Source organism: Pinus tabuliformis, chromosome 3_1, assembly GCF_031772625.1.
Source record: "Pinus tabuliformis cultivar Carrire ecotype Pingquan chromosome 3_1, CPIR1, whole genome shotgun sequence".
In the NCBI taxonomy this organism is placed as follows: domain Eukaryota; kingdom Viridiplantae; phylum Streptophyta; class Pinopsida; order Pinales; family Pinaceae; genus Pinus; species Pinus tabuliformis.
Window position 1 is genome coordinate 930,579,981 of NC_142301.1, and position 23,905 is coordinate 930,603,885.

A 23,905-nucleotide genomic window follows, 5' to 3' on the forward strand; every position below is an offset into this window, starting at 1 on the left:
GTCCTGATCTCTGAGCCCATGCGATGCTATCTCTCCCAACTGTCAAATTGACTCCTCTAGTCACTGCTCAACACTGTTCAGCTATCCAACAAGTGAGAAATTCAAACTTTTTGGCAAAACATTCTCTGAGGAGAAAATTCCCTTCTATGTGTCTTTGCTCTTTTCCGGCGGGTTTCTGCCCTTGCAGAAACTACGCCCTTCAGGCACTGCGCTGAGGCTCTGCGTCACTCCCTCTGCCTTTGCAAACTCGCGAACTCGAAATCGTACCTGCAAGGACTGCACAATCCCTTCAAGGGGATTCAAATTGATACCAAGTGCAGCTTTTGGCCTCTCTGCTCAGCGTTGGATTTGCTCTTCCTGTTTCATGATCAATGCTCTGATACCATGTGAAAATTCCTAATCCTCAAGGATCCCTACTGCAACAAATCTGAATCTACTTCACCTACTTGATTTTAATATACATTATCAAGTTATTCTCTAAATACTGAAGCAAATTATATCTGTAGGTTACACGACTTTAATATTTGATTACATGAAACAAAAAACTGAGCAAAGAACAAAATACATAGGACACAGTTATTTTTGGACAAAATAGTCCCTTGAAAAACCCAATGCGGGAAAATCGGTGTAGCAGCTTTGAGGGTTTTCTGTTATTAAGCAGAAATTTTGAATACAAATGCTGGATGCCCTCTCGGCAATCCAGTGACCGTGAAAATACAATGGCATAGAACCTGAGTGAGTTTTACCTCACTTCACCTGGCAGATTCCAGCTGATCCGGCAGCAAAATTGGCTAACGCCGACTATCTCTGCGCTGGCCTTGCGCCAACCTTTCAGGCTCTGCGTCAGCCCTGCGCTGTCTCTTCTGCCTACTTTGTCAACCTTCCCGGCTGTTCTGGCAGTTCCCCAATAGTTCCGGCTCTCTGGGTGGAGAGCAGCTTCTGCTTCTGCGCTAACCCTTCTGTCTCTGCGTTAGGGCTACGTGGGCCCAGATTGGCCCAGCGTTAGTCCTTCTGGTTGCTGAGCTGCCTCCACGAGCTTCTCTTTGCCTCTCTGCCAGTACTCGCGAACTATCCCTGCCCCTCTGCAGCAATTGATTGCTCAGTTCAAATTCTTAGCTTTCTAGCCCCAGAAATCGAATTCGAGAGCAATCTGTTCTCTTCGTGTGTGTTTCTAAATGAACCCCAAGCATCTTTCTTATACTTTTCTCGTTGAGACTTCAATGACCGAGATTAAGTCTCTAATCAATGGCTAAGATTAAAACATGTCTTGATTCGCCTTCTAGATCATTCTCACCCATATTTTGATCAATACCCATTAATATTTTAATTTTCCTAAGTTTAGACTTAAGAACTCCATTAAAAATATTAATTATTTTAATAAAATACAATCCGGGTGGAATTTCACCAAACGGTTTCTGGGTTCTTTAGAACTCATGTGTCGTAGCTTCTGCACCAATTTTCATGGCTAGAGCACATTCGATGCTACCAAAAACTAACACCCTTGTAGCTCTGTGTCAAGCCTATGTGGGCCAAGACTGGCCCAATGTCAGTCCTTTTAGCTACTGCGCTGCCTCCACTAGCGTCTCTCCGCCTCCCTGTCCAGTTCTCTCGAATAATCCTTGCCCCTTTGCTGCAAAATGATCACTCAGTTCGAATTCTCAGCTTCCTAGCCCCAGAAATTGAACTATAGATCAATTCGTTCTCTCCGTGTGTGTTTCTGAATGAACCCCAAGCCTTCTTCTTATACTTTTCTCGTTGAGACTTCAACGACCGAGATTAAGTCTCTAATCAACGACTAAGATTAAAACTTGACTTGATCCGCCTTTTAGATCATTCTCACCCATATTTTGATTAATACCCATTAATATTTTAATTTTCTTAAGTTTAGACTTAGGAACCCCATTAAAAATATTAATTATTTTAATAAAATACAATCCGGGTGGAATTTCACCAAACGGTTTCTGGGTTCTTTAGAACTCATGTGCCTTAGCCTCTCCACCAATTTTCATGGCTAGAGCACATCCAATGCTACCAAAAACTAACACTCCCTCTTAGTGAGGAATGTGCTCTAGCAACAATGTCCAACTGCATGCTACTCTGTTTTTGAAGCATCTCCTTTCCGCACTGTTGCTGCCACCAACACTGTGCTGTTGCTGCTACTGTACTGCTGCCCATGACACTGCCACTGCCACTGCTGCATCTGTACTACAACTCCCTCTCAAATGCTGCATCTGCTATGCTGCTAGCACTACCACTGCTAACACTGCATTTGTACTGCAACTCAGTTGCTGGGAGAAGCAACTGGAAAACATCCAAAATTACTGAACTTAACTTTGTTCAACACGATACCATGAATGTTGGGATCTGACTGCTACTAGTCTTTGACCCTCTGAATCTTCTGCACTGCTACTTACTTCTACACTGTGCCATCTACATTGCTCCCAACCTTGCTCTGCGCTAATTAGTCCCTGGTCTCAAGCTACTGCATCTGTCTCTCCAAATAATCAACTGCGTCAACTGACACTAAGTCCATCTCGTTACTGCTGAATTCGAGACTCCATTCAGGGCCGCCCTTACCATTGTGGTAGACTGAGGAGTAGACCCCACACAACAAATTCGTCTTTGGTGTCCTGAAGACATTGAAGATAGGAGTTAACCCCTTCTCCTTTTTGCATCTATGTACGTTGCAATTTTGTTCTAAGTACATCTTCCGCTGTTCGGAAGAACCTTCATACAGTGAAGGCAAAGCTTCCCATATCTCTCGGGCTGTATCTTTGCCCTGCAAGTGTGAGATCACATGACCTCGAACTTCGTCGAGTATGAACCTCTTCGCCTTCCCCTGCTCGAACTTGTAGTTCTTCTTCTGATCATTGTTAGCGGGAACAAGCACTACACTCTTGACATAGGCTTTGAGATGGTACTCCTCCAGAACAACTAAGATTTTGGTCTTCCATATGACATAGTTGGAAGCTCCTTCCAACCTATCCTGATCTTTGAGCCCATGGGATGCCATCTCACCCAAATTGTTGAATTGACTCATCTAGTCACTGCTCAGCAGTGCTGCTCGGCAAGTGAGAAATTCAAACTTTTGGCGAGAAAAGTTCTCTGAGGAGAAAATTCCCCTTCTATGTGTCATCGCACTTTTCCGACAGATTTTTGCCCCGACAAAGATTGCATCCTTCAAGCACTGCGCTAAGGCTTTGCGTCACTCCCTCTGCCTCTCAAACTCACGAACTGGAAATCGTACCTCTCTGTTGACTCTCTTAGAGAAAGATTTCCTCGGAATCTTTGTTTCCTGACAAGTATTGCGCAATCCCTTCAAGGGGATTTGAATTGCTGCCAAGTGCATCTTTTGGCCTCTCTGCTTAGCGCTGGACCTTCTCTTCCTGTTTCAAAATCAATCCTCTGATATCATGTGAAAATTCCTAGTCCAAGGAATCCCCACTATAGCAAGAACTGAATTTACTTCTCCTACTTGATTTTAATATACATTATCAAGTTATTTTCTGAATAATACGGAAGTAAATTACTTCTGCAGACTACACCTATTTAATTTGATTACATGAAACAAGAAACGGAGCAAGGAACAAGATAGACAGGACACAATTATTTTTGGACAAAATAGTCCTCGGAAAAACCAAATGCGAGAAAACTGGTGCAACAACTCTGAGGGTTTTCTATTATTAAGAAGTAATACTGAATACAATGATGGTTTCCCTCCCGACAAACCAGTGACAAAGAAAATGTAATGGCAAAAAACTGAGTGAGTTTTACCTCACTTCACCCGGCAGATTCCGACTGATCCGACAGTAGAACTGGCTAACCTCGACTATCTCTGTGTAGGCCCTGCGTCAGCCTTGCGCTGTCTCTTCTGCCCACTGTGTCAATATTCCCGGTAGTTTCGACAGTTCCCCGATAGTTCCAACCTTCTGCGTGAGGGCAACTTTTGCTTTTGTGCTGGCCCTTCTGGCTTTGCAATAGGCCTGTGTGGGCCCAGATTGGCCCAGCCAGTCCTTCTAGCTACTGCCTTGCCTCCACTAGCGCCTCTCCGCCTTTTTGTTGAGTACTCCTGAACTATCCTTGCCCCTCTGTTGCAGAATGATCACTCAGTTCGAATTCTCAGCTTCCTAGCCCTAGAAATTGAACTCTAGATCAATTCGTTCTCTCCGTGTGTGTTTCTAAATGAACCCCAAGCCTCCTTCTTATACTTTTCTCGTTGAGACTTCAACGACTGAGATTAAGTCTCTAATCAACGGCTAAGATTAAAACTTGACTTGATCCGCCTTCTAGATCATTCTCACCCATATTTTGATTAATACCCATTAATATTTTAATTTTCCTAAGTTTAGACTTAGGAACCCCATTAAAAATATTAATTATTTTAATAAAATACAATCCGGGTGGAATTTCACCAAACAGTTTTTGGGTTCTTTAGAACTCATGTGCCTTAGCCTCTCCACCAATTTTCATGGCTAGAGCACATCCGATGCTACCAAAAACTAACACTCCCTCTTAGCGAGGAAAGTGCTCTAGCAACAATGTCCAACTGCATGTTGCTCTGTCTCTGAAGCACCTCCTTTCCGCACTATTGCTGCCACCAACACTGTGCTGCTGTTGCAACTGTACTACTGCCCATGACATTGCCACTGCCACTGCTACATTTGTACTATAGCTCCTTCTACATCTGTACCAATTTTGATGGCTAGAGCACATCAGATGCTACCAAAAGCTAACAGAGGTCAACGGGGACAAGGAAACAACAACAACGTCAACACTGTCCGCAAAAAAATTGAAGGTGTGGACAAGAACGGTGAACAAGGCATGTTGTTGCAGCAGAGTCAGTGGCTTCAGTGAGTGCGATAGTTCGCCGCAGACGACTGGACGCAGGGGCGGAATAGATGCAATGGATAGCGAAACAATACAACACGAAGAGTAGCGGAGGTGGACTTACACAACGATTTATGCCGCGGTTGATTGAGGGCTTCATGCAGGGTGCAGAGTATGGAAAATAACGTGGAGTGATTGATATCTCAATTGCTTCTTCTGGATCGGGTGATCCTCCGTTTCTCTCAATTAAAGCTCGTTCAAGGACATTTACTGCATATGCACACACCTCTTTGCTCTTGAAGACAAGAGACAATAGCTCCAATGCATCTGCAGTGTCAATAGGTGCCCACTGCCGCATCAATTCCAATGCCTGCTTGGCTTCCTGGGCATCACTCCATTCAACGCAACGAAGAAACTTCGTCAAAGCCCTTTTGTCAGAAACCAAAGAAAACTGAAATTTCCTGAGAAGTTGCCTTTCATCTCCTCTTAATGTGTGCGTTGGAATTCCTTTCTTTCATTAGAACTAGGTTTCAAATCTCGGTCAATTACACCCCTCGTCAAACTCCTGGCTAGCTTCACTTGCTTATTTTCTGAGGGGTTAAGTCGTCCTACTTCTGGATCCCATACAGTTACTAGCTCATTCGTTGAAGAAATTGGAGATGGTGACAAATAATTTGCTCCTAGATCCTGGAAAGCAACTTGGTGCTTAGAAGGAACTAGATGAACAATAAGATGTAAATGAGATGTCCCATTGCATCTACTTTTTCTCTCTTTGATTTTCTCAATGGCTCGAAATGCAAGTTCATCTAGCCACTCAATATGTCGAATCTGCCCATGTTATACTTGTTGACTAGCTTCTCCAAGCGCTCAATTTCTCCTTGCTCCAACGTAGGCACTTTTCATGGTGTAGTAGTAGGCACTAACCCGTCTGCTTCTCTTCAAGGCCAAAGCCTAAGTTTCCGCTGTCCTGTTTTAAGTTGTTTCTTGTTGCTACTAATAACAGTCTTAGCACTAGTAGAAGGACCATTATGAGATTCGTGTCTCGTATCGGTTACATTACCTGTGGAGTTTATTGAAGGTACAACAAAAGATGTCGACTTTGTGATGCTCGAAGAGCTTTATTTTTGAGGTGTTGTTTGAAGATATAGTTCTATTTTCTCCTTCATTTTAGTCAGAACCATCGAAGAAATTTCCTTTGTAGCGAATTGCTTTTCTTCTCTTTTGTAGGTAACAACAATCATAGGCTTCTCCGCTGGCCCAGAAATGACTTTGAAGGGCCACAACTTCATGTCATTTTGGACTGTTGGATCAGAGACTCTCCTTCCAATAAGATGCCTTGCATCAAATACTGTGTCTCATCATTTCTTCTGCAGTTTCCAATCCAAGTGACATCAAGAAGCAAAAGGTCTTGCACCTTCTCATTTCCTTCTCCACTTAGAATTGCAGCTTGAACTGTAGCACCATAAGAAACAACTTCGTCGGGATTGATACTCTTGCAGGGTTCCTTTTCATTGAAGAAATCTTTCATGCTGTCTGGTATTCTATTACTTCTAGAGTTAATGCGTTGTGGAGATTTGCCAACATCAATATAAACTGGGCGTGTTTTGATGTTTGGACTTGGGTCTACATGGAACTTTTGGAAATTTCCTCTGCGGGAAGATGCATCTACTTGATGAATATCATCTTCAGTAGCAATTGAAACCTTTCCACCAGCTGGATCCCGCAACATAATTGTTCTTCTCTGGCTTACATTTTCAGCTTCCTCAAGTTCCTTTCTCTGTACCTCCTTCTTCTCCTTAGGTGATAACCAAGAGTTCCCATTGATATCTAAGTAATCACTTTGATCGTCAATAATAGTTGTCTGTGACTTTTCATTGCGGTCGTAAGATAGAAGTTTATTCTTCAAAACATTCACTTTTTCTGATTTTGATATTTGTTCATCTTCTTGTTTCTCAAGATAGTCGTCTTCCACATCATCTTCATCTGGATCACCATCTTGATCAATATCATTTTCATATTTATCATTATCTATTACATCTTCATGTTCATTATCATCATGCTTCACCTTGTTTCGTTTCTTCATTATCACAATTCACTATCATCTTCCTTATTATCGATTTCCTTTAGACGTGCTTTAACTTCCGCATAAGATTTTTCCCATTGCTGAAGCTTTTCTTGAATTTTACTACACTGCTCAATGCATTCAGGGTGAAAATTTAACGACATATTGTGCGGTGGACAACATTCAAGGACTCGCATGGTTATATTGTGCGGCGGATAATGTTCAAAGAATAGCATGGCTCTGATACCACTGAAGAAACAAAACTGTATTATAATAATAATTTATTATATATATATATATATATATATATATATATATATATATATAGATATACAAGATGTTGAATGTTACAATGAGGCCCTGCTTATATACCTAGGCAGGTGTCCTTTCTTGATTGGGCATGTCTTTTAGACATGCCTTTTCACTTAGCTAATGACTATTTAATATAATCATCATTTGATTTTTATTATTTACATTTATTTTATTTATTCTATTTGTTATGAATTATATTCATAACAAAGATTTTCGCACTTCTTCCTAGCGACAAGAGAATTCGAACTTGTGTGAGAATGATGCTCCAAATGAATTTGATGAGCTTCTTTTTATAGGCTTCTTGTGAGGTCAAATAGGGTCCTTAGGCTGACTTGATCTTCTTCTAGGCCGACATGGTGTGGAGGTTACATAATTCAAACTTGACTCCATACTTAACCCTTTTACATTATTCAAAAGCCCAAGAAGCTCTCTTTAAATGTACAATGACTCTATAGACTCAGAATAAATCCTAGAAGTCCTCAATGGGGACTTTGACCTAAGACAAGGTGACCCAAGCATGAAACCCAATCTTTAATAAGTCACAATAATAATAATAATAATAATTCTTTTCTTTATTCTTTTGACAAGTACATTAAATGATGACTCAAGTACATTATTGAAGACCAAACATAGTTACATTTTCCAACATCAAGCATGTATCAATTATTCACCTCCCTCTAATTGAACAGCAGTTGGTGTAGCCAGTAATAGTAGTACTCAATTGATAGACAAATAGGACAGTTGTAAAGCTTCATGTTCTTCATATCATTGTTGTACAAATTTATCTCTTTGATGAGAGTTTTGGAGCTAACACTCTGCCCAAATATTTCTACCAATTGTGTACTTTGTTACAAGAATTCATTTCTATTGAAGTTAGCTTCATAACATGTCCTGTTGTAATCATTTGATTATGTATGTGAAAGAAATATATTGTAGTTGTTGTGGATGCACTAATTATGCTAGGTGCACAAGTTTTGGATAATTTTGGGCCCATTGTAGTGCCATGAATGCCTAATGGAGGATTAGGATGCTAATCATATATTTTTGAATTGTGATTATACCAACCAAGTGTGGGAACTATTAAGCAATTTCAATGGCAATGTCCTTCTGTCTCAATGCCTTTCAATGCTTTGATTAGAAAATGATCAAAGCCTCTTTAAAAGTTTGAGCTACTCAAACAAGTCTATGTGGCATGCACCAGTTTTGATATTTGGTTTCTTTGGAAAGCTAGGAATAGCATAATTAATAAAGGCCAGAGTGGGCTGAGGAGTAGACATGGGGAATAATTAAGAGTGTCCTTTGGAAACAACAACAATTAGGTGCAAAAATTCGAAGGGATCCTACATAGCCCATGCAAAACTACATAATCAACTATATATGCTTCCCTCCAATAAAAGCCTTTGTCAATAGATAAATGTTATGCAAGAAATCTTCCAATCAAAATTGGGCCACCCCACCAAATGGTTGAATCAAGTTCGACTGTGATGGAGTGTTGAAGGGAAACCCTTACCTAGCGAGGGAAAGGGATATCTTTAGAAACCAGCACGGTGACATTGTCACAATGACTTGCAAATCTCTGGATAACAAATCAAATAACCAAGCAAATCTCAAAGGCCTTCATCATCAGTGATCTTGCTGCTGCTTATTAATTGAACTACTGTCTTAATGTTGCCATGAGAGAACATATGACAAGGAGGAGGAGAAGCAACGTGTATTGGAACTACCTAGGGAATGTAGAAAGGCTCTGCATATTTGCAGGGAGAGTACCTATGCTGCATAATGGCAGTGGTTTTGGTAGATTCCCATGATTAGTAATGATACATCTTCGTTGGAATAAACCAGGCAGGAAACTATTCTTGTATGTAGAGGAGATGATATTTTCTCCTATTTTACTGTCATGCTTTAGTTTGTTTACATGATATAGATGTAATGAAATGATCTTTTTGTATTTTTTGCATTTGTTCTTGTAATTGTATGAAAATAATGGATGGAAACTGTGCTTGGTGCTTCATGTATTTTAAATGTTGATGATGCAATGATTGAGTTTTTCATACGGGATTAAAAACATATTTGTGCATCATCCATATCTACTTGTTAGCATTTTATATTCTGATATACGTGCTTATCTCATTTTTATTAAGTGATATCTAGAAGTTATTTTGTTGGTTTGACATTTGAATTTTGCTCGATGTTTCCATTTTGCAGAATTACAATGCGATGCTAAGCTGCTTTCTGACTATTGGGTTGTTATACCCGGATGATCTTTTCACTTTCCTAATGAATGTGCGTAAGCTAATTGAGTGATGAGAATTTTGCTTTCATAGGAACCTTTCCTAGATGCAACTAACTACCTAATAGAATGTATATTGTCCTGCACATTTACACCCTGTATGCTGTAATAAGCTGAATTAATGTGGAATATCTTTGGAACATATACTAACTATTGTTTCTATGACAGAAAATTATCTCCAAGGAGGGGTGTTTTAAGCTTGGAACACTTTGTGTTTTGAAGCATCTTTTGCCCAGGTTTAGTTCATTTGCATTTTGCTTTGTAAAATAAAGCCATTTATATGTAGTAATCTACTGTTAGATTAAATTTTTAAAAATTTATATCCTTATCTGCTTGATATGCTCTTTTGTATGTGCAGGTTCTCTGGAGCGTGGTCTAGAAGAAGGCCAATTCTCATTGAAACTGTCAAATTTCTGCTAAATGAGCAGGACCTGAGTATTCGCAAGTCCCTTGCTGAGGTACTCTTGAATTTGTAAAATGGAAGCCAGGGCTGCATCCTTGAAAAAAATTTAAGTCTGTCCTTGCAAGCTTCTGTTTTTCCTTATTGTATGCTTCAAATGGGACATGATGTTTTTCACCCTTTGTGACTTGTTGAGGTTAAATATATGTCTTAATGTATATTCTGACCTATGCTATCTGTTACCTCTCAAATCTGCACTCAAAGAAGTAAATCCCTAAAACACTGTGCAGCCCAATGGGAACTCGAGAATGTTGTCACCCACAGCAGCACTTCCCCTCACTTTAGGCTGGCTCTCCTCTGGCAGAAGCGTGGTTTCCCTAAGTTAACACTACTAAAGCTATGCCAAATTGTTCAAGGTTAATGTGAAGAGTTAGCTTTAGCAAAGGAATATATTGTAGCATAGTAAAATGAGAGGATGGAAGACTGGAACTGGTGCCTATCTAATATCAGGCAAATTGAGTTGAAATCAAACTAAGAGAGAAATTTTATAAATGGTTAGCACAAATATAGCTGTTGTACATGCCACAATAAGCCTTCACTTGTTAAATAATGTAGAAATGTACTGTTAGGACCCAAAAGTGCCAATCTCAAACTATGCTACGATGGTGTGTCCTAGAATGAAGTATTAAACTAACTACAACTCTTCGATAGAAGCAAGCTAAATCATTCAAAAGTAAAACAGTAAAGGGAATAAGGGAAAGTTCCCACATAAACCCTTCCTTTTGGCCTATCCATCATGTTATTTGCAAGTGATCTATAGCATACATCAACAGAAATTAGAAACAGGAACATGGGCATGCATATAATTAGATATAACCCAATAATCTCCACAAGTTTTCAGTTAGATATTCAACAGAGCTCCAAAGGGAGTTATCTTACAAATCAAACCATAAGTTACAAATGGAGAGAGCTAGACCGTTTATATGTTGGAAATATGGTAGCCATGGTTGGTATTTTCATCATTTGAAGAAAAGAAGAAGGGAATTAAATTTTGAATATATAACTCCACATTTGATCAATACGGCCCCAAGTCGATTGGGCCCAGACATATAAATATGTGTGCCTCTCCTCCTCATTTGACACATCGATGATACATGGTTCTGTCTCTGTTCTAGCAATGGAGGGAGGAGGAGGCCAAATATCTCAGGGAGAATTGGCACATGTTTTTGGTCAGCTATCATGTTTTGTTTTTCTGATGTATTGATGAATTTTGAACTCTCCCTCTCACGTAAGGAAATATTTCTGGGTTTTCTCCTTGTGGGTTTTGCCCTGGCTTCAGGCCTGATTTCTGTCTTTTGACTCATTGTCTCATTGTTGTATTCTACTGCCCTTTCATGTTTATTAGTTGATTTTTTCTTCTATATAACTACTTAATGTTATTGGATGAATGCTATGTGGGGTTAATGCTATCTGATCATTGGAAGTAGTTATCTGTTGAGGAAAATTATTCTAGCTTGTTTGCCCTATAAATATCTACATTATAGGCTTGTAGCTCCATTTACTTACAATAAAATGAAATGAATAAAGTTCATTTATGGTAGAAAAGGATAATAAACAAAAATCCATAAAGGACAAATATATATAAAATAGTGAACAAGGTATGAATGAATAATATGAGTTACAATGATGAGTAGCCTTGGTATTTATAGGTCTCATGACCTTTTAAGTAAAGCTATTATGTGATGCACCTTTTGATAATTAATATTTTTGAGTTCTATCGCTTTTGTGTGTGTGGGGTTTGTGAATAATACTTTCATTTATATACATAACATTGCCTTCACCTTTTGAAATGCCTTATTCTCAAAGCATGTTAATGGAAAAACTTTAAATCTTGTTCTGGCTTGGAATGCTTTAACATGATTTTTTGTGCTTTGAAGCTGTGATGGTTGATGATACAAGACGATATGATCTTCTAATTGTAGAGCAAAGTTATCAAATTGTGAAAGGATCTAACCACACTAATTCGATTGTCTGCGGGACTCTTATGTTTATAGGATTCTTGTGTGAAAATTCCTACACTCAAGGAACCCCTACTGCAGCAAAATGAAATTTACTTCTCCTACTTGATTTTAATATACATTATCAAGTTACTTTCTGAAAAATACTGAAGTAAACTACAACAGCCTACACCAATTTAATATGATAACATAAAACAAGAAATTGAGCAAAGAACAAGATACATAGGACACCGTTATTTTTGGACAAAATAGTCCTCGGGAAAACCCAATGCGGAAAAACCGATGCAACAACTCTGAAGGTTTTATATTATTAAGCAGTAGTTATGAATACAATGCTGGATGCCCTCCCGACAATGTAGTCACAGAGAAAAATATAATGGGGAAAACTGAGTGAGATTACCTCACTTTACTTGACAGTTTCTGACTGATCCGACATCAGAACTGGCTAACCCCAGCTATCTTTGTGCTGGCCCTACGTCGGCCTTACAGGCTCTGCGTCAGCTTTGCGCCGTCTTTTTTGCCTCTTAGAGCTTCTGCGTCAACCTCTCTCGGCTGTTCCGGCAACTCCCCCACAGTTTTAGATTTATATGTGAGGGCAACCTCACTTTTGCGATGGCCCTTTTGGCTCTGTGTCAGGCTTGCGTGGGCCTAGACTGGCCCAACGTCAGTCCCTCTAGATGCTGCGTTGCCTCCACTAGTGGCTCTCCGCATCTCTGCCCGGTATTGCTGAACTATCCCTGCCCCTTTGCTGCATAATGATCACTAAGTTCGAATTTCTCAGCTTCCTAGCCCCAGAAATCGAAATCTAGATCAATTCGTTCTCTTCGTGTGTCTTTCTAAATGAACCCCAAGCCTCCTTCTTATACTTTCTCGTTGAGAGTTCAATGACCGAGATTAAGTCTCTAATCAACGGCTAAGATTAAAACTTGACTTGATCCGCTTTCTAGAACATTCTCACCCATATTTTGATTAATACCCATTAATACTTTAATTTTCCTAAGTTTAGACTTAGGAACCCCATTAAAAATATTAATTATTTTAATAAAATACAATCCGGGTGGAATTTCACCAAACGATTTCTGGGTTCTTTAGAACTCATGTGCCTTAGCCTCTCCACCAATTTTCATGGCTAGAGCACATCCGATGCTACCAAAAACTAACACTCCCTCTTAGCGAGGAATGTGCTCTAGCAACAATGTCCAACTGCATGCTGCTCTGTCTCTGAAGCATCTCCTTTCCGCACTGTTGCTGCCACCAACACTGTGCTGCTGCTGCTATTGTACTGCTGCCCATGACACTGCCACTGCCACTGCTGCATCTGTACTACAGCTCCCTTTGCATCTGCTGCTAACACTGCCACTGCTAGCTCTGCACTACGTCATTTTCCAATTGCTGTTGCTCAGCAACGGAAAAGCATCCGAAATTTCTGAACTAACTATGTTCAGCATAATACCATGTGAATGTTGGAATTTGACTGCTACTAGTCTTTGACCCTCTGAATCTTCTGCGTTGCTGTTGACTTCTGCATTGTGCCATTTGCACTGCTGCCAACCTTGCTCTGCGCTGATCAGTCTCTGGTCTCAAGCTACTGCATCTGTCTCTCCAACCAACCCACTGCATCATCTGACACTAAGTCCATCTCGCTATTGTTGAATCTTGGGCTCCTGTAGCAAGGAATTGATCCAAGAGGTGGGTTCCTCAAGGATCCTGCCCACATGTAGTCCTCCCGACTACAATTCTATATCGCCCCATTTCCCTCCTGGAGATGCGTGGGCACTCATGGCAAACTCATCTTCGTCAATTTTTGCTGGAGCAACCTTAGGATCATGTTTCTCATCCTTATCCTTTTGCTTCAAAGGACACTGGGATGCAAAGTGGCCCATCTCGCCACATCTGAAACATTTCACCTTCGAAATGTCCTTCTTCCACTTCTGCTTCTATTGTCCCTTTGATTCTAGCAGTGCATTCTCCTCCTCCTCCTTGGTCTTCGTGCCACTCCCGCTGCTGCCAGTGTGGTTGACCTTAACCAGATCGCTCCTTAATTCTTCCTATTGAAGGGCCACTGCCACTGCCACTGCCACTGTTGCATTTGTACTATAGCTCCTTCGAAATGTCCTTCTTCCACTTTTGCTTCTGTTGCCCCTTTGATGCTAGCACTGCATTCTCCTCCTCCTCCTTGGTCTTCGTGCCACTCCCACTGCTGCCAGTGTGGTTGACCTTAACCATATCCCTCCTTAATTCTTCCTATTGAAGGGCTACCCACATCTCCTCCCATGAAGGTAGTCTTTCCTTGCCCAATATACTTTGGACGAAGACTTGCCATTCATCCGAGACTCCATTGACGACTGTCCTTACAATCGTGGTAGACTGAGGAGTGGACCCTATTAGCCTTGAGGTGCAGTGCTGCTATTTTAACGGAAATGTCCCCTGTTTTAGCTCTGATGTTCCACGTCTCCTCTTGCTCCGCTTTGGCCATAAGCCTTTAAAAACTCGGGACCATACAATTATCACAATACAAAGGAAAACACGGGAAAACCTGCAGCCGAACCATAAGCCGGACTTAAAAAAATTATACACCCGTGCTCATAAATATCGGCGGGTCTGCTCTCGGTTCATCTCCTTTCTGCTGCGCTCTCCATTCTTCGATCTCCGCCGCCTGACCAACATCCCGACCGTCGATCCACACCATCCAACAGCCCCCGTACCCCACTTCCCACCAGTCACCCGGGGAGGAAATTTGTTGGCTTTGTCAGTGTTTTTGACAGTCAGACAGTGAACTGAAATAACAGAATGCATGGCCGAAAAGGGAAAAAACAACAGCACGATGCAGCCGAACCAACAAAAATGATCAAGGGTTCTTTTAATAGTTTCAACATTTCTTACATCCCTAGAATGAAGAACCAGCTTGCTGATTCCCTTGCTGTGTCTGCTAGCACGTTTATTCCTCCTTTGCCTCCTAAATTGACTTATGAAGTTCAGGTGAAATATAGACCATCTCTGCTTGACAATGTCAAATACTGGAAAGTTTTTGAAGATGATGATGAAATTAATAGGCTTTTACAAGTCATTGATGAATTTTCTGAAATGCACATTGACCAAGAAAACGAAACCATTGAAGAATGCAACCAGTCCAAGCTAAAGGACGAGATTGGTCAGGATAGCATTGTTCAACTGCCTAGTAACCATATACCCAAAGGATTGGTGCCCCTAGAGAAGCTGTTTGATCATAATGATGTACCTTATAAGCCTGCCAAAAAAGAAAATGAGTCTGCAGTTCATAGACATAATGTAGGGAGTCCAACCCATCCAAAGTACATAAATCTGTCCACTCACTTGTCTTCTACCCAAAGTTCCGAGTATTGCACCCTGATGAAACAATTTGTTGATATTTTTGCTTGGGAGTACAGTGATCTTAAGACCTATGACACCAACATCATTCAGCATAAGATTCCACTGGAGAAGAACACCATCCCTTTTAAGCAGAAATTAAGACCTATCAGCCCTCTCTTATTGCCTTTGATTGAAAAGGAAATCAAGAAGCTGTTGGATGCCAAGATCATAGTTCCCCTAAGGTATTCAAAGTGGATAGCTAACCTTGTGGTAGTAAGAAAGAAGAATGGAGAAATCAGGCTTTGTGTTGACTTCAGGAATCTGAACAAATGCTCTAAAAAAGACAACTACCCCCTGCCTAAGATGGAACACTTGCTGCAAAAAGTTTCAGGGGCTAGAGTCATGTCTTTCTTAGATGGATTTTCAGGTTACAATCAGGTTGCTGTACATCCAGAAGATCAGGAAAAGACTGCCTTCACTACTCCTTGGGGCACTTTCATGTACTCCAAGATGCCTTTTGGACTGATGAATGCTGGGGCTACTTTTCAGAGGGCCATGGACATAGCCTTTGTGGGAGAGAAGGACAAGTTTGTCCTTATTTACCTTGATGACATAACAGTCTTTTCCAACAGTCACAAGGACCATTTGCAGCATTTGAAGAAGGTGTTTCTAAAATGCAGACAGTTTGGAATTTCTGTGAACCCAAAGAAGTCACAATTTTCTCTAGAAGAAGGCAAACTTCTGGGACATATTATTTCTGCTGAAGGTGTGAAGATCGATCTAGCAAGAGTTCAAGCAATTCAGACATTGTCCATCCCAAGGTCAAAAAGGGACATTCAATCTTTCCTGGGTAAGATTAACTTTGTCAGGAGGTTTATTCCAAACTTTGCAGAGCTAGTGAAGCACATCACTTCCATGCTGAAGAAAGGATTAGAAATAAAATGGACAGATGGTGCAAGAAGCTCTTTTGAAGCCATCAAACAAGCTATCATGGAAGCTCCCACTCTAATCAGTCCAGATTATACCAGGGAGTTTTATATCTTCTCTTTTGCCTCTTATGATACACTTGCAACAGTTCTATTGCAGAAAAATGATGAAGGTGTAGAGCACCCTGTGGCCTTTTTCAACAAAACTCTGAGGGATGCTGAACTAAGGTATGACCTTATTGAAAAACAAGCTTATGCTCATAAAATCTGTAAAGGCATTCATAATTTATAGTCTGCATTCCATAGTGGTTGCGAGGGATGCTGAACTAAGGTATGACCTTATTGAAAAACAAGCTTATGCTCTCATAAAATCTTTAAAGGCATTCATAATTTATATTTTGCATTCCAAAGTGGTTGCGTATGTACCTTCAGCCTCAGTAAAAGATGTCCTAACTCAGCCAGATATTGATGGAAAGAGAGCTAAATGGATTGCAAAATTCATAGAGTTCAACATAGAGGTGAAGCCCACTAAGCTTGTCAAAGGCCAGGGCTTGGCTAAGCTTATGGCTGAGGAAAATTGCAGTTTGTTAGACATCAATTGCATGGGTTCAAATTCAGGTGGTGAGCGGATAGAGGAAGCAGCAGAAGAGCAAGAGCAGAATTAGTCTTTGGCTGAAAATCTAGCCACCTGTGAATGGTATTCCAGTGTAGTTCATTTTTTGCAGAAGCTAGAAGTCCCTCCAGGGCATAGCTCAAGTCAAGCCCGGGCCATTAAGCTCAGATCAGCCAAATTCTGCATTAATAAAAACCTGCTTTATTGGAAAGACCCATCAGGGATCCTCTTGAGATGTCTAGACAAAGGACAATCTATGGAAGTCATGCACTAGTTCCATTTTAGCATTTGTGGAGGGCATCATTATTGGAAAACCACAGCCCACAAGATCCTGAGAGCTGGGTATTATTGGCCTACTCTGTTCTCTGATGTGTTTTCTTTTGTGAAGTCTTGTGACAAATGTCAGAGGTTTGCTGGAAGACAACAGCTAAAATCTCCGCCCTTGAAGCTAGTACATGCCAATGGTTCCTTCCAGCAGTGGGGCTTGGACTTCATAGGTGAGGTCAATCCACATTCTAGTGGCCATCACAAATGGATCTTGGTAGCCACTGATTATTTCACCAAATAGATTGAAGCTATACCCACTAAAAATGCTAGTCATTAGGTTATCATAAAGTTCTTGAATGAGAATATTTTCACTAGATTTGGTTGCCCCCAACTAAACTAGTCACTGATAATGCAGTAGCTTTCAGGGCGGAAGAATTAGTAGACATGTGTGAATCCATGGGCATTCAATTGGTGCATTCTACCTCATATTATCCTCAAGGCAATGGCCTGACAGAATCATCTAACAAGAGTCTTGTAAGGATAATCAAAAAACTGTTGGAGGACAACAAAATGAATTGGGATTCCAAGTTGAAGTTTGCACTATGGGTTGACAGAGTTACCAACAAGAAGTCCATAGGAAATTCTCCATTTAAGCTGGTTTATGGTGCTGATGCTGTTTTTCCTATCCAGCTGATTCTCCCTGTGGCCAAATTCTTGCAAGAAAAATAGGATGAAGAGAATGACATGGCGAGGAGAATGAGTAACTTGGTTGAATTACAGCAGATTAGAGAACAACTGGTTGAGAAGTCAAGAATTGATGAGAAGAAGATCAAATAAACCTTTGATAGAAAGGCAAAAATGGACAGTTTTCAGGTTGGTGACTGGGGTCTCAAATGGGATGCATTGAAGGAAAAGAAGGGCAACCAAGGTAAATTTGATGCCTTATAGACGGGACTGTTTGTCATTGCTCAAGTTCAGATGAACAATACTTTCATTCTGCACAATTTGGAGGGGGAAGGTATTTTTGATGGCCCAGTCAATAGGCAGTTTTTGAAACTTTACTTCATATGAGGCGTTAAGGCCTTAATATTGTACTAGGTTTTTTCAGTTTTTGTTTTCTATGCAAATAAACTCCATGCCCAATGGAACACTAGGAGATAAGTTTGTTTTGGTTGTTATTGGAAAGGCAGTAGTCTGCAGTTCTTGAAACCTCACAGGGAGGCTTTCATCCCCAGAAGGAGCCAGTGTTAGCCTTGAGGTGCAGTGCTGCTATTTTAACGGAAATGTCCCCTGTTTTAGCTCTGATGGTCCACGTCTCCTCTTGCTCCGCTTTGGCCATAAGCCTTTAAAAACCTGGGACCATACAATTATCGCAATACAAAGGAAAACACGGGAAAACCCGCAGCCGAACCATAAGCCGGACTTCAAAAAATTATACACCCGCGCTCATAAATATTGGCGGGTCTGCTCTTGGTTCATCTCCTTTCCGCTGCACTCTCCATTCTCCGATCTCCGTCGCCTGACCAACATCCCGACCGTCGATCCACACCATCCAACGACCCCCATACCCCACTTCCCACCAGTCACCTGGGGAGGAAATTTGTTGGCTTTGTCAGTGTTTTTGACAGTCAGACAGTGAACTGAAATAACAGAATGCATGGTTGAAAAGGGAAAAAACAACAGCACGATGCAGCCGAACCAACAAAAATGATCATGGAACATCGCTGGCACGAGTGAACCACCTGACAGCGTGGCGAAATTACCAGAATTTGATTACCGTGTTTGTTAGAAACAGAGCTCTCTGAGCTCATGTTTGTCTAGTTATGACATCAAGTAGTTAGAAGACAGAGGGGATAGATTAAGACATCTCGAGCCTCAGAGAGTTAGAGAGTATTGTAAAAAGCATATAAATGGCTGAAAGTTCAAAGGAAGAGGGGTTCAACTTTTGGAGACTGTGGATGCTCCGTTCCTCCCAACGTCTCATCTTCATTCCAGTATACAAGCTTCTTTTGGTATTACATGTTCAATTGCCATCTTCTCCTCTGTTCTAAGCTTGCACTTGAATAGGTTATTTATGTTTTCTTCTGTGTCTAATGCCAGATAACTGTCATCTTATCTCTGCGTTGATAAATTAGATTTGCAAGCTTCATTTACTTTCTGTAGCTAGCCATTCATATGTGTTTATGTATGTAAGTCAGGATTCTCCATCTATTCATTGAATCTATAAACTATTGAGCATTAGTGGTCGAAAGCCTTGTCAAGCTGAGGGTGTTCATGCATGTCTTAAGTGAAAACAGAGTTGAAACAGTCATCTAACTTGATCCAAACCCCAATCCATTCCAATAGTTTGGAGAACAATATTGAAGATTTATATGTTACCAGACATCTCTGAGCTACAACCTAGGAGAGTTTCCTGGAGTGCTAACAGACCCCACTGCAACAAGCTAGTCTCTGGTGTCTTGAAGACGTTGAAGATAGGAGTTAACCCCTTCTCCCTTCTGCATCAATGCCCGCTGCAACTTTTGTTCTAAGTACATCTTCCGCTGTTTGGAAGAACCTTCATACAGTGAAGACAAGGCTTCCCACATTTCTCGGGCTGTATCTTTGCCCTGGAAATGTGAGACCACATGATCTCGAACTCCATCGAGTATGAACCTCTTTGCCTTCCCCTGCTCAGCCTTGTACTTCTTATTTTGATCATTGTCCGAGGTGTTATGAAGAATTTGGTATCTACGGATAAATACTAATTCCCTAGACAGTAGCTATATCTAGAACAACAATTTAAAGCACTTTAACCTTTCTCTATAAACAATAGATAAGACAAAGAGAATGAGAGGACCTACTTGTACTTTCGCTTTCCTCTTGTCTCCTTTGTATCGATCCTGTCGCTCCTTCCCGTACTTAACATGCTTGAGAAGTACCTGTAAACATCAACAAAAGACAAAGAACTGATCAAAGCAAAAGGTCTATTGATTACAAGCAAATGGAATCAGATACATTCACACAAATAAGCATCACATATCAAGATAAACATATGGAAAAAGGTGCAAATACTTTATTGAATAGAAGAAAGAATTACAACCATGAAGCCTGATTCGAAGTCACTTCTCCATCTTTGGTTCCATCCACATCACATCATAAGCATGACAATCCGACAACACATCGACACTTACGATAGTCTCAATTCTCAAACTAACATTATCTCCTTACAATCATCAAAGTCCAGCCCCTGATCACTTAGATGACTACTCAATTTATAGGAAGATGAAGGAGGTTTTGTCATTAATGAGGGTATTGAATGGCCTTCCAAACTTAGAATTAGTTCCATGGAGGAAGGGATGAGAGGATAAGATGTATCTTAACTCATTCCTCATCCATTTTCGAGCTCATAAGAGATGATAAGTGTGGGAATCATCTAGAAGGCTGCAGAAGATAAGAATATTCCCCAAACCTTATGTGAATTTCGCTCAATCTCGCCCAACGTAGGTCAAAGAGGGCCTAAGTGCTCTGCAGAGCACCTTGGCATGGACTCAACTGCTCTGCAGTGCACCCTTACATGGGCCTAACTGTGCTGGTCCCTCTAGAGGTCATTTTAGGATGTCTTCAGGGCATGAAATTGTCTGGGAAGGAGGCATTCAAAAGGTTGACTTGTTTAGGGCATTTAGCAACTGAAATTAGGTTTTGATGAGCCCTAAAACACTGATCTGGATGATGGGAGTGATGTGCCCAAATGGATCTGTAACACGTGGGAACAACCAAAACACTCTTGACATAAGCTTCGAGATTATACTCCTCCAGAACAACTAAGATTCTGGTCTTCCATATGACATAGTTGGAATTTCCCTCCAACCTGTCCTGATCTCTGAGCCCATGTGATTCCATCTCAACCAAACTGTTGAATTAACTCCTCTAGTTACTGTTGAGCATTGGTCTGCTGTTCGACAAGTGAAAAATGTTGAAATTTCTAAGTCCGATCCATTAGAAATTCCTACTGCATTATCCGGTTTATTATCTCCTACTTGTTCTTTCCATTAACAAGTTATTTATAAATATAAATACCGAAAGAAACATAAGCGTAGCCTTAACACATATACAGATCAACAACTGAAATAACTGAGACAAACACGCAAGGGACATCGTTATTTTTGGACAAACGTCCCCGGAAAAACCCAATGTGGGAAAACCGGTGCAACAAACATGAGGGTTTTATTATTATGCAGTTTCTGAATACAACTAGGGTGCCATAAATGGCTCACCCAACAGAGAATTCCCTCGGTAGAAGTACCTCTCTTCGGAGATAGATATTTCGGCTGATCAACAACCGGATGATGAGCCCCATAATGATTGTTCCTTAGCTGGATAGCGAAAGCTGCTCCAAGCTTCCTTCTGGAACTGTGTCACTCACTAGAGACTGCGTCACCCTCCTTCATCTCTGCGTCAGCTCACTAGCACTCAGTCTACCCCACAAAAAGCACCTAGCCTCTTGGCCTTGTGTTAGCTCTGCTAGCTTCTGCGCAGCTACTGATGCCTCTGCGTCAACCTCTTGGCTCTTTGTGTCAACCCTCTGGCCCGCTGCATCACCCATGCTGGCCTCCTCAGCGATTGTGTCAGTCCCATCTCCCTCTGCGTTAGCCTTCCTAGGCTCTGTGCTGTCTCTTTGGCACTATCTCTGCCTCTCTGCTATGTATTCTTGGCCTTCTGCCGAACTACCCCTCGCTGAAATAGATCACTGGTTTGATTCTCTCAGCAAACCCCACTCCAGAAAATCAAACTAACTGATCAATTTGGTGTATCTCCAACTGACCCTCAAGCCTCCTCTTATATTTTTCCTGTTGAGTCTTCAACGACTGAGATTAAGTCCCTAATCAATGAATAAGATTAGATTTGGCTTGATCCTCGTCGCTTGGAACCTTCTAACCCAAAATTATATTAATACACATTAATATTTTAATTTTCCTAAGTTTATACTTAAGATCTCAGTAAAAATATTAATTATTTTAATATCTCCTCATCTGGGTAGAATTTCTCTAAACGATTTCTGGGTTTTGGAGATCTCATGTGCTTTAGCCTCTCCACCAATTTTTGTGGCTAGAGCACATCCGATGCTACCACAAATCAACAAAAAATTGAAACTTTTGGCGAGAAAAGTCCTTTGAGGAGAAAATTCCCCTTCTATGTGTCTTCGCTCTTTTTTGGCAGATTTCTGCCCCGCAGAAACTGCGCCCTTCAAGCACTGCGTTGAGGCTTTGCGTCACTTCCTCTGCCTCTGCAAGCTCACGAACCAGAAATCGTACCTCTCTATTGACTCTCTCAGAGAGAGATTTCCTCGGAATCTTTGCTTTCTCAGCAAGGACTGCGCAATCCCTTCAAGGGGATTCGAATTGCTGCCAAATGCAGCTATTGGGGTCTCTGCTCAACGCTAAATTTGCTCTTCCTGTTTCAAAATCAATCCTCTGATACCATGTGAAAATTCCTAGACTCAAGGAACCCCTACTACAGCAAAACTGAATTTACTTCTCCTACTTGATTTTAATATACATTACCAAGTTACTTTCCGAAAAACACTGAAGTAAATTAATTCTGCAACTTACACCAATTTAATATGATTACATGAAACAAGAAACTGAGCAAAGAACAAGATACATAGGACACCGTTATTTTTGGACAAAATAGTCTAGAGAAAAAACCAATGCGGATAAACTGGTGCAGCGACTCTGAGGGTTTTATATTATTAAGCAATAGTTCTGAATACAATGCTGGATGCTGTCCCGACAATCCAGTTAAAGAGAAAAATATAATGGCGGAAAACTGAGTGAGATTACCTCACTTTACCCGACATTTTGTGGCTAATCCAACAATAGAACTGTCTAACCCCGGCTATCTCTACGTTGGCCCTGCGTTAGCCTTACATGCTCTGCGTCAGCTCTGCGCTGTCTCTTCTGCCTCCTGGAGCTTCTGCGTCATCCTCTCCCGGCTGTTCTGGCAGCTCCCCGACAGTTCTGGATTTCTGCATGAGGGCAACTTCACTTCTGCGTTGGCTCTTTTGGCTCTGCATCAGGCTTGCGTGGGCCCAGACTGGCCCAACGTCAGTTCCTCTAGATGCTGCGCTGCCTCCACTAGTGGCTCTCCGCCTCTTTGCCTAGTATTCCTGAACTATCCTTGCCCCTATGCTGCAGAATGATTACTTAGTTCGAATTTCTCAGCTTCCTAGCTCCAAAAATCGAAGTCTAGATCAATTCGTTCTCTCCGTGTGTCTTTCTAAATGAACCCCAAGGCATCCTTTTAACATGGATTTTTCTTACCATATTTGTAGTGCTTTATTGTTTCACTTTTGGTAGTATGTCTTCTTTGCACAATGGAGTCACTTTGGTGATCCATGAACATTTTTTCGAGATACTTGGAATTTCCATTGTTTGTACTTCAATGTCTAAAGATATCCGTCCATCAACTAGATTTGCATATTTCTGAGTTATGATGTTGATTGGATGTATATTGGTTCCTTTCTCCACAACTTGGATTTTCACATCTAACAACTTATCTATTTCTGTTAAAATTGGCAACTAGGGCCAAACTCCATGTGGGTCACCTTATTCATGGCTGATAATATTTTTCCTAGATTCCTCTCGTCGAGAGGTGTAGGATTGATCTAAAGATCATTCGATTCCGATAAGCATTTATTTTGATTATTGACAAACTATCAAAGTCGGCCAACAACTTATGTAGGCTCAGACGCCCAACAGGCACATCTGTTCACCTTCAACGTTTGGATATAAATACAGGATGACTCCTCCTCATTTGGTCACTCACTTCTCATCATATCTCTCTCTCTCCTGCACAAGAAAAGAGTCTCTTCTCTCTCC

At 41.0% G+C, this 23,905-nt stretch overlaps 1 protein-coding gene across 5 annotated transcripts in view; it reads left to right on the forward strand.

The window, feature by feature from the left end:
• LOC149190806 (ARM repeat superfamily protein) overlaps positions 1-23,905 on the forward strand; it is a 500,919-nt gene that overhangs the window by 105,456 nt on the left and 371,558 nt on the right. For all 5 annotated transcript variants that reach the window (XM_089412272.1, XM_089412273.1, XM_089412269.1 and 2 more), the window contains 3 exons: positions 9,407-9,484; positions 9,660-9,727; positions 9,850-9,949. In XM_089412272.1, the coding sequence (XP_089268398.1) occupies positions 9,407-9,484; positions 9,660-9,727; positions 9,850-9,949 (246 nt within the window). The remainder of the gene's footprint in view (positions 1-9,406; positions 9,485-9,659; positions 9,728-9,849; positions 9,950-23,905) is intronic.